Source organism: Drosophila sulfurigaster, chromosome 3 (assembly GCF_023558435.1).
Source record: "Drosophila sulfurigaster albostrigata strain 15112-1811.04 chromosome 3, ASM2355843v2, whole genome shotgun sequence".
In the NCBI taxonomy this organism is placed as follows: Eukaryota; Metazoa; Arthropoda; class Insecta; order Diptera; family Drosophilidae; genus Drosophila; species Drosophila sulfurigaster.
In genome coordinates, this window is record NC_084883.1 from 37,095,739 (window position 1) to 37,107,900 (window position 12,162).

Here is a 12,162-nt window from a genome sequence, read left to right on the forward strand (position 1 = left end):
AAGCATTAAACGAAATTCAAGCCTAACCCAAAGACATGGTCATCAAATACAAAAGCTAACTACGACAAGAACATCATCATCAACAACAACAACTACTACATCGAATTCAAAATTCTAGTATTTTTTAAAGTGTGTTCTAAATGACAAAAAAACATTGTTGATTTCTTATAGCATGTGTCCGATTTTGAGGATCCATACAAAGGCAGCAATACCTATATATTCTAAATTCATTTTGTATAACTTTCCAACTAAAATGCCCAGCTAAATGTTTTATGTCACAAAGGTAAATCCATCGTTTACTTCTTTTTCTTTTTTAAGTAATTCAATTTAATTGTAATTAATAATTTATTTCAACTGTCGTGCTGTCAATTTGAGATTCAATTCGATTCGATACTTGAAATCGTTCAATATGCTATGCTAGCACACACTTTACTCACGCTCGCATTTCAGCTCTCTTCTTAACATTTACATCTACGACAGGCGTTATAGATTATTAATACCATAATGTTGCATGAACTGCGCTTTTCTAACCCCAAATTTGGACTGTTCAATGGCAAAATTAAGTGAAAGTCACACAAAATATTTAATTGCAATTCAAATTCGTAGCCATTGAATGCCGCAAACTTCGATGATGAATTCATTTATGCCGATCTCGAGAGTCAGCATTATGGGCCCATCAACTATAAGGCAGCCTCCCTCTATGCCCAGGTCAAAAAGAACAAGAAGACTGGTGCTCTGGAGGAGCAGGAGAAGCAGTAAAAATCGTGTGCATTTTGGTAAATGTTTTCAACATTTTGTTATTTTCTGTTTTTTGAATTACAAAACATTTTAAATTGATACAGAGTTTGAGCTTCTGTCTTACAGAAATGAAACTTACTTGTAAAATTGTTTAAAGCAAAAATGAATAACGAATTTCTTAACTTAATACAACAAATGATAGTAATTGTTATACAAAAAAATCTAATTAAAAATGCAAAAAAAACGAATACAAACATAATAAACCAAATATGTATATTATATTAGGAGCCTCATGGCGAATTAAAAGCTAAACATTTTGACAGTAAAGCGAGCATTAAATGGAGCATTGACAGGTCCATTAGGTGCGAGATGTAAAAAAAAGTAACATTGAACAAAAAAAAAACAAAAAAAAAGCAATTACATAATTTTTATCACTAAACACAACAAATATTAGCAGGCATTGTACTTAGCAACATCAAGCGGATAGTTATTAATTAAACAAACAAATAAGAAACCAATTAAAAATTGAAAACTAATTAACACAACACAACATAAAATCGAACAAAATAAATATGCAACTAAATATAGACACATTTTTTTTAGAAAATAATTCAAAGCAAAATCATTAACAAAATTGCAAAGTTTTTTTTCGTATACTATAAAAATGAACCGCAAAGAAAAAACAAACAAAACAAATCCCAAAGGAACACAAACTTGCAAAAAAACAGAAGAGAGGAAATAGCTTCGGTTAGTCGAATGCTTAATACCCTTACAGGAAATAGATTTTTTGGTTCGATAACAAAATTAAAATGCTCTGGTCAAGGGTGTTCATAGTTACATGAAAAAAATACCCATCAAAACAACAGACAGCAAATTAGCAGGTTGAAAAAAGTGGAAGGGAAATATTAACATTAATATTAATTTACATTGTTTTCTATTTGTGTACAAAAAAGCAAGAAAAGAAGAGAAAAAAAAAAACAACAAATCAACAACAACAATATAATCATATACAATACCAAAATTGTTGTATTTAACATAAATAATTGATATTAACGAAACTAAAAGAAAGAAAGAGAAAAACAAACATGCAAGTCGAATCAATTTTGTTATGCAATTTATTGTAATTAATTATAAATATAATTTATTATTAATTATGTGAAAGAAGATAAAAACCAACAAATTCTATATATATATATACATACATATATTATTGTATAATTATACAAATAAATGATATAAAACAGCATTTACTTGCAAATGCCGGCAAAAACAAAAGAAAACTAAAAGTAAAAATAAAACTAAAGGTAAAGAAATAGGATTGAAGAACAACCAAAAAGTGGAATTAAATTGAAGGTAAACAACTTAGACTCAAGTACTTATATATATAAATCTATATATATATATACATACACACATATGTATAATGATGATGATTGATGATGCCCCGTAAATATACGAAAAGTAAAGTAAATTATGATGAAGAAAAACTAAATAAATACATTGTAAAATTACAAATTCAAAAAGTGTGTTTTCATTTCAAAGGTTTTAAAATTATTTTACAGAGAAGTTTATAAATTATAATCTATAATAAATATAAAAGTAAGTATAAAGAAATAAAAAGTAAAATGACATTTTTCAAATAAAACAAATAAGAAAGCTACAATTGAGTAATCAAAGAAAAACAATTTGGCAAACTTCTTAAAATATACCGCAAAAAACTAAATTATACCGAATGCTACATTTAGTACATTCAAAATATACTATACAGTGCACAATATACCAGACTGTCAGCCAAAGCTTCTAATAAGAAGGCGTTTTTGTCTATACAAAAGTATTTCTTAAATAACTTCTACAACTTTTTCTGATCGCAACCGCATTTTCAGGAATCTTGAATTCTATAGTTATAATTGTATGTACCAAATCGCTCTAGCTTCAAAATTACGCTTGTTATTCGATAATTGACGACTTGCGGGGGCAGAAGTCGGCGTGGCAAAAATTTGAAACAAACTTGATCTACTTGGAAAGGTAACAAGTGCTATCGAAAAATTATATCTCTATCTCTTATAGTCTCTAACATCTAGTTGTTCATACGGACGGATGAACAGACGGACATGGCTAAAACATTTCGGTTGTTGACTGATCAAAAATATACATATACTTTATAGCGTCTGAAATGGCTTCTTCTGCCTGTTACATATAGTACATTTACTGCAGGCACAATGTTGTAATGCCCTTCTCCCTATGAGGAGCGGGTATAAAAAAATAGCCAAAAGACAATATTTAATACCCAACCATAGAAAGGGAAAGCAAAGCAAAGCATTGTTGATGCCAAGGATAAATCATTTCGATATTATCTGCAGTTAACCGGAAATTTAGCAGAAGCATTGCGAGCTTCAGCTTCGCTTGCATGTAAATTGCAAAACAAGTTGAATTCCTTTCGCGTGGCTCGAAATCAAAAGCGAATTTAGTGCCAATTTTTGCATATTAGTTGGCCCAATCGAACGTGTCTCTTTTCCTCTTTCCTACTCTCTCTCTCTCATGGCCACACACACACAAATAGAGGAGGAGGAGGTGGCAAGTTGCATGTGGCATGCAACTGCTGCTCGTTTTTATGCTCCGACTCGTTCTCTGACGTTGCCGTGTGTCATTTCCGTGCAACGTAACTGAATTCGGTTATTGCTTCCTGCGGCGTTGCAGCACTGTCATTTCCGTAGCTGCCAAATACACACGCATGCACACACACACACACACTCTGGCACACACACACGCACACAGGTGCAACGAAGTCGAGGTCATTTGACAGCGATTTCGCTTCTATTAATTGACGCTTCAAAATTTAGGTAAATTTGGCACATCGATGCGAATTTCATATTTGTTTTAACTCTAAAATAAAAGTTGGCGATGCACTTTTGTTGCACTTCCGTTTACACACATGTAAATACACATATGTGTATATAAAATAATTTTTCACATTTACAGCTGGGAAAAAACCGCATTCATTTCCGCAATTTCATTGAATTACATTTAATTTTTAATGCGCTTCTTCAATTGCAATTCAGCTCTTAACTGAATGATGGAGTGTAGAGTGTGTGCTGGAATGTGTGTGAAGTGAGCGCGCGGTTTGGCTTTGTTTCTAATTAGAATTTCAGTTGACAGTTGACCCCGAATCGCAAAAGCGCAAATAATAGATGGCAACATAATTGAGTGGCATTTGATTATTTTTCGCTATAAAGTATTTCGCTGTTACAATTATGTGAAAGCAACTTATTAAGTGCTCTCGAGTGCAGCTGCCAAATGCCGAAAACCTTTTGTACACAAATTTTCTAAACAATTACGTGCCTAGTGAGCTCATAAAAACTCAAATACCAGAAAAAAAACATTGCAGGAGGAGGAGAAGGCAATTACTAATTGCCACACTGGGGCAGCATTTGGCAACCCTGGCAACCCTGGTTCAACTAATGGCCGAAATTCGCCTTTGCAATGACCCCTAAATAAATGGACAACAGCAGGACAGCAAACAAAACACCTGCACAGATGCAAAGGACTAACTTTTTGTCTCAACTTTACCGAGAGTGTGTTTGTGTGTATGTGTGTGTGTTGGTGTTCCTTCTAATGACATGTTGCAGTGGCAGACAACAGGCAGCAGCTGCAACAACAAAAACTATACAATTTTTAAAAGCAAGAACAAAAGCCAATGGCAATGACTGCTCTGTCTGCTGTTAATGGCGCCGAAAAGTATGCAAAACAAACAGACAGACAGAAACAGCAACAGAATGCGAGAGTGAGACAGGCAGATAGACAGACAAAAAGCGAGAGAACGACATTCAGGACAGACATTCGTAAACCAGAATGGAACAGAGTCGAGTCGAGTTGAGTTGAGTTGAATCGAGTTGAGTTGGCGTGGAGTACATGACATTTAATGGTGCCAACTGTTGTCGAACAATAAGCCTCCTTTTGTGCCCCTCTCCTTTCGTCCTTTTCGCTGTCTGCTCTTAGTTAGCCCACTCGGTCATTGTGTCAGTTTGTCAGTTACTTTGTTCTGCTTGCAACACACCAGCAACAACAACTGCTGGCAACACATTCATGCTTCAGTTGAACAACTTTTTTGGAAACGCAAAATAATGCAGTTTTAAATTAAAGTCCACTTCGATTAGTTGCTGCTGCAGCTGCACATTCAAGTGCCTGCCCTGCCATGTCCTGCCATGTCCTTCACATCTGTTTGGCTTGCCAAGAAAACAAACCGCCTGCGCATAAACTTTACCAACTAAAACAAAAGCCAACTGTCTCCGGGCTGTCAACTCTGCTGTGCTATTCTCTGCTCTGCTGTGGTGTGCTCCAGGTGCTCTGACCTGGCTTGTCTCTCTCTCTCTCACTCTCCGGCCACATTGCCGCAGGAGATTCCACTTCATCTTCTTCTCCATGTGCTCTCATCTCATCTGGGTCATCTGGCAGCAGCAGCAGCAGCAGCAGTTGCTGTCTCTGGGTTACGAATAGTTCATTCTGCAGCTGACAATGAATCGCTAGCTTACACATCGCATTTTGGTTTATGTAAACCGATTTCGTGCTGGCAATTGCACTCGACAAAATATTTAAATCTTTATTGAGGTGTGCTAAGAAATTGCTAGGTATTTACCCAAAAGTTAAAAGGTTTCACGTTTTTTTTTTTAAATGTTTGCCGAAAGAAAATTATTGAGTTTAAGTGCATTTTTTGTTGAAACTTATCTGTCTATAAATTTTAAAGAGAAACTTAAAATTCTTTCCACCATTTCTGCTAATGACTTCGATTTTCTGCTTAAACAGATTCCGATTCTACAAAAAACTCTAAATTTACAGGTTAATAAAACTAAAATGTGTTAACTGAATAATGAATTAATAAATATTTAATTTAATTCTTTTTCCAATATTTAAAAAATTTAAATTTAAAAAAAAATGTATTTAGTAACTAAATTGAATTAATTTCCATTTAAGTGTTTTTTAGTTAATTTTACTTCATTATCTAATTAATATAAGCTGTGTGGTTTAGCATTGTAAAGCACATCGCACTCTTAACTTATCAGCCTCTTTAATGATATTTTCCTTGGCCACTGCAGTTTGCTTCACCTTGAATATTGTAATTTCAATCAATCGTGCAGCTTCAACTAACTCTTATTACTAGTTGCAGTATTATAACGTTTTGAAAAACATAGAACATATTTTAATTAATTTTCGTGTGTTTTACTTGCTACTAATAACTGTGGGAAAAGCTCTATAACTCTACAAAAGCATAAAGTTATTAACTTACTTCATAAAACGTGCATAGCAAATAAAATCAACATATTTATAAGTTCACATTTTTTCTTTTCTTTTTTATGTATTTTTAAAAAATATAAAGGATATTTAACCTAACAGACTATGTAAAAAGCTTGCTAAAATATGTGCAACTGCAAATACATTTTGTAATGCGATAAAGTCAATTGTTTGTGTTGGCTTAAAGTTGCCGCAGCTTTGTGTTGCGTGTTGGCGTACAACGGTGCGTATGATTTGCATAGTTGTAGCTGCTGCAAGTTGTACGTGAGCTGCAGCTGGAATCAGCCTTGAGGCCATAATCAGCAACAACTGTAGCAGCAACAGCAACAGCAAAAGCAACAGCAACAGCACGCACATAAATTATAAGCACTAGACTATGCTGCAAGTGGAAGTGCAACTACAACTAGACTTCGATGCAACGCAAGTGAACGTAACGAAATGTTGCGGATGGTTGCTTGCTTCGATATGGCATTGCTGTCGATTCGTGAATGCCAAAATACAAACTCTCATAATTTCCATGTCAGTCTGCCTGATTGACGATGACAAAAACGACGCTGACGACAACGTCGATGTCGATGTCGATGTTGAGTACGATGATGATGACGACGAGGATGGCAATGGCAATGGCTGCAATCGAAGCAGCAAAAGGCAGAGCTCTGGAGTTCACTCGCTTTTCTAGGTTGAAACACAGAACAGTGAATGAGGGGGGACAACCTAGAGTAGCATTTTTGGAAAGCAATGACACATTTTGATGGCACAACAATCACAATCACAGGCAAAAGCAAAAGCAACAGCAACAACAGCAATGGTGACTGCAACTGTTGCAACTGCTGCTGTGCGGAAGCTGTTGCAGCATACAAAATGCCAAAAGGTGAGCGAGCAATTGCACCGGGAGAACCGAGCACTGAGACTACAGAATGCGCTGGGGCAGACATTGAGCTGCAGCGGAAGCAAAAGAAAGCAGCAAATGAACTTACGACAACATGCCACACACACATCGAGAGTTGCATGCCATCTGAGCTTCATAGCGTATTAAATACAACAGGTAGCATGCAATATTCAAGTAATTATTTGCATCGTAAGGACCAAATCTGACTTATTGTTCGCTGATTTAAAATATTGTTATCAATAACTAACTCTCTTCTCTTTACTTCAAGTTTGCTTCTTTATTACCTGCTTGAAGTGTTGCCTGTACGAGTTGCTCTCGTCGTGCTCAACGTTGTCATTATTGTGTACTGTTGTCCTTCGACATGAACAACTGCTCCTTTGGTTGCTGCTGGTTCTGCTGCTGCTGCAGTGAGTTGCACAATCAAAGTTCATTTGCAATGTTTGCGCATAGATTCGAAATGCCAAACGGTGCCTCAATCAGAAACTTTCCGAACTACTTGCAATGAGTTCCTGTCCGCCTGACGTTGACCAAAGTTTCTCCCTCTCTATGTCTCTCTCTCTCTCTCTCTCTCTTTCTCTTGAAAAATTGAGCCAAGTTTGCTGTGTCTTCTGTCTGGACTGGCAAAACTGTTGTTGCTGTTGCAGTTGCTGTTGCTTCTCGTCTCGTTTGTTGCGCTTTGTTCTTTCGTGTTGTGCAAGCGCTGACAAGCTGATTGTCAGAGGCGGGATTGCGAAGCTGAGGCAGCATTGCGAGGCAATATTCAATGGCTGCCACATGAGCCAAAAGAACGGACGGCAATGGCAATAATTTTGATATGGCTCGCATGTTGCGTTTGTTGCCCCCTACTGATTGATTTGTGCCACAACTGTGGCATCGAATCTTAAATGCCTATTAATCAGATGAATACCAGTTGGGAATGAAAGCTAAGAAGTTTAAAATTTTGCATTATTATTACAGTTGCCATACAACTTTTATGTGAATAAAAAACTGCAAATAAATAAGTATTCCATATAGATAGTATATACAAATTTATATTGAATGCGCTTAACATTTCTATAATATCTACATTTTAAATATATGTATATGCTATTATTGTATAAATAATATTCATATAAGCTTATTCATTTATAACATACTTTTCATTCTGAGACTCACTGAATAAAATATGAAATTAGATACTAATTTATTTGCAAAAATTTGTCAATAAATCTCAAGTATTTTAACATTTGAAATCATGAAATAAATGATTGTTTACTATTCAATTAAAGAAAATTCAAGTTTGATTTTGAAATGTTAAAATTAATATTGGCTTCGTTTGTCGTTTCTATCTCAAACTATTCGTTCGCTTGCCTTTGTTAAAACACAATTGGCTTGTCTTTTGCCAGACTTCTTTTAGCCAACTGTCAGATAGAGCTAACTGACATTTTGCATTGGCTCCGTCAGCTTTTTGGTCGCTGACAGGTTGAAAATAACTTTTGACACTTAATAAATGATGGCCATAGGCTGAATGCCAGCCTGCTACTGAGCCAAAAGTGAAACGAGACTCTAATTGGAGGATATCATGACTGACAAGTCCGCTTTGAGTTTCGCTTATAACTAGCGTTGGTACTCAGTAGTTTTATGTTTCTTTTTTTCGTTTTTTTAATTACAAACAAATATTTGCACATTAAAAGCCGCTTGAGTGGAAAACCTTAATTAAACACTTGACTTCTGCAGCGGTTTTACTCTCGTTGTGAAAAGGCGTTTGGCAACTATGGCAACTATTTTTCAATTCTGCAAAGACCCCCGTAAAGAGCGACCTCTCCTCCCAACAAAGTTTTTCCAAGCTTATGTGCGTGTGTGTGTGTTGAAAAGTCGAGCGAAACACTACAAAACAGTTCAGTTCCCAGATGATGAGAATAGGACGGCAGCTCGAGCTGCCGTTGCTGCCGTTGCTGCCGTTGCTGCTGTTGCTGCTGTTGCTGCTGATGATGATGGCACTTAACAGCAACACATGACGTCGACAGCAACAGCAACAGCAGCAACTAGGATGACGTCGACGCTTGAATTAAATTTTATTTTCATTTCAACTTTCAATAACCGTCGTCGCATGCAGACGTGTATTTATTGTGCTCCGGGAAAAAATATTCAATAAGATCACATAAGTGCAGTGACTGGTTTAAAAAATCTACAATATCGCGAAAAGACGCTCTTTGCGATGAAATCGCTAATGTTTATATTGATTGATTAATTAATTAATATAAATCATAACAATTAAAACTCTTATTAATCAATCTCGATTACAATGAGTCAAAACGACATTCGTGCACAACGTCACCGTGAGCAAGACGAGAGACGGCTCTCACAACAACGAAACAACGCGTACTTCTCTTTTAAAGCGACCGAATATAATGCAAGCTCTGATCAAGTGCGGTCAATTACCCCCAACTCGACCGAATTCTTAAACGTAGAGAGTAATAGAGCGCGCTCATGCTCTCCCTCGCTACCATCGATGTCTCTGCAGCCTAAGAGCGCAGTAACCAGCACCGCAATTTCGCTGACAACGTCAACCGTAACAACAACAACAACCGCAACTGTATCGACAGCGCGTTTAACGACATCATCAGCTAGCAGCGCAAACATTACTACGTCTGTCGCTGCGCTGCCCGAAAAAAGAACAAAAACAATGAACCTATTAAGCCGGCTGTGCAGACTGGTATGGATCGCTACATTCAAATTAAAAGAAAGATGAGCCCTCTAAATTCTCAACGCAAAATAACCCGTGGCAATGCTAGCCTAGCTGCAATAGAAACGGACATGAACTCGAACCGATTCAAAATCTTGGCAGACGCCTATGAGGTTGAGGCGGCCGAATCTACTGAAGTCGAGAAAAGGAAGCCTAAGCCTCCGCCTATTTATATACGAGAAAAAAGTTCCAATGTTCTCGTCAACAAAATTATTGAGCTTATTGGCAAGGATAACTTCCACATAATACCCCTTGTAAAGGGCAACATTCACGAAACAAAAGTTCAAATGAAGTCTGAAGATAATTACAGAGTATTATCGAAATATCTTACCGATAATAAAAAGAACTTTTACACGTATCAGCTTAAAAGCAGCAAGGGTTTGCAAGTCGTACTCAAGGGTATAGAATCTGAAGTAACGCCTGCAGAGATAACAAAGGCACTACAAGAGAAGGGATTTAGCGCAAAGACAGTCTTCAATATCCTTAACAGGGATAGAAAGCCGCAGCCACTCTTTAAGGTTGAGCTCGAGCCAGACAATAAGCCCCTGAAGAAATACGAAGTGCACCCTATATACAATCTTCAGTTCCTGCTGCATCGCCGAATTACAGTTGAGGAACCGCACAAACGCAATGGTCCGGTACAATGTGCGAACTGCCAAGAATATGGTCATACAAGGTCATACTGTAAACTGCGCCCGGTGTGTGTAGTTTGTGGAGAGCTTCATGACTCCGCACACTGCCCAGCGAGCAAAGATGACTGCAACTCGAAAAAGTGCGGCAACTGCGGTGGCAATCACACTGCTAACTATAGAGGTTGCCCAGTTTATAAGGATCTGAAAAGCCGCATTCATCAAAAAGGAATTACCGCCCGCACCCAAAATAAAACGTTGAAAGTCTCCAGATCAAACCCTGAAGTCTTCTTCTCGACTGCAGCCAGATCCTCACTAGGACCTATTAACTCTGACAAAAGTGTGACATACGCAAGCGCTTTAAAATCAGGACCGGCTATCCCTGCCTCAAAAAGTTCATTTCTGCAATCAGCATACCAAGAACCAAACATGGCTCAGCAACATCAATCGCCGGAGCAGTCAAAAAGCAACTTCGAAGCTATGATATGCAGCTTACAACAAAGCCTTACAGAATTTATGTCATTTATGCGCACAACTATGCAAGATTTAATGCGAAACCAAAATCTATTGATTGAAATGCTGGTTTCACAACAATCCAAATAATGACTCCCCTACGGATCTCTACGTGGAACGCTAACGGCGTTTCACAGCATAAACTTGAGTTAGCTCAATTCCTACTCGACAATCAAATCGACGTAATGCTGCTTTCAGAAACACACCTTACAAACAAATACAATTTTCATCTTCGAGGATATACTTTCTACGGAACAAATCATCCAGACGGTAAAGCACATGGTGGGACTGGAATTCTAATCAGAAGCCGTATTAAGCACTACTATCATAACAAATTTGCTAAAAACTACCTACAGGCCACATCTATAAATATAAAACTAAATACCGGCAACGAACTTACACTAGCCGCCGTATACTGCCCCCTCGCTTCACTATAGCTGAAGATGAGTTTATGCAGTTTTTCAACTCACTAGGAGACCACTTCATAGCAGCAGGAGACTACAATGCCAAGCACACACACTGGGGATCTCGTCTCGTGACTCCAAAAGGAAAGCAGCTCTACAATGCCATTATCAACGCCAAGAACAAGCTCGACTATGTATCTCCTGGCACACCAACATACTGGCCGGCAGACCCAAAGAAACTGCCCGATTTAATAGACTTTGCGATTACCAAAAACATTCCAAAAATCTGATAAGCGCCGAATGCCTTTCGGATCTTTCATCTGACCACTCGCCTATACTGTTTATTCTACTCCGGCATCCAGGAACATTGGAACAATCACTAAAATTGACCTCACAGAAAACTAATTGGATTAAGTACAGAAAGTATATAAGCTCACACATTGAGCTAAGTCCCCATCTCAATAATGAAGCCGACGTAGACAGCTTTGTTAATTCACTGGAGTCTGTACTTGTCTCTGCAGCCCAAGCTTCAACACCTCAAACCATAAATACACAAAGCAATCGAAAGAAGACAAATCTACAAATCGAGCAGCTCGTCCTCGAAAAGCGACGCTTACGTCGAGAGTGGCAATTCCACAGATCGCCATCTTCTAAGCAACGTTTAAGACATGCCTCACGTGAACTTACTAAAGCTCTACAGCAAGAAGAAGCATATGTCCAACGCCACTACATAGAGCAATTGTGTACTTCTAGTACGAAAAACTCACTATGGAGAGCTCACCCTACTCTGAGCTCACCGAAAGAAGCCGTGATGCCTATAAGAAATCCCACAGGAGGCTGGGCGCGTAGCGATGCAGACAGAGCCAGCACGTTTGCCAACCACCTTAAAAATGTATTCCAACCAAATCCTGCCACGAGTGCGTTTACTCTGCCGACTTTATCAAATGAGCCTCAGCTTCAACGTGAGCCAATCGAATT

The 12,162-nt window shown here is 37.8% G+C and overlaps 1 protein-coding gene across 1 annotated transcript; it reads left to right on the forward strand.

Moving 5' to 3' along the window:
* Positions 1-171: 171 nt before the first annotated feature.
* Positions 172-2,261, forward strand: LOC133846509 (uncharacterized). Its single transcript, XM_062281527.1, has 2 exons — positions 172-283; positions 607-2,261. Exons 1-2 carry the CDS (start codon positions 266-268, stop codon positions 757-759), a joined length of 171 nt encoding a protein of 56 aa, XP_062137511.1. The 5' UTR covers positions 172-265; the 3' UTR covers positions 760-2,261.
* The last annotated feature ends 9,901 nt before the right edge of the window (positions 2,262-12,162 follow it).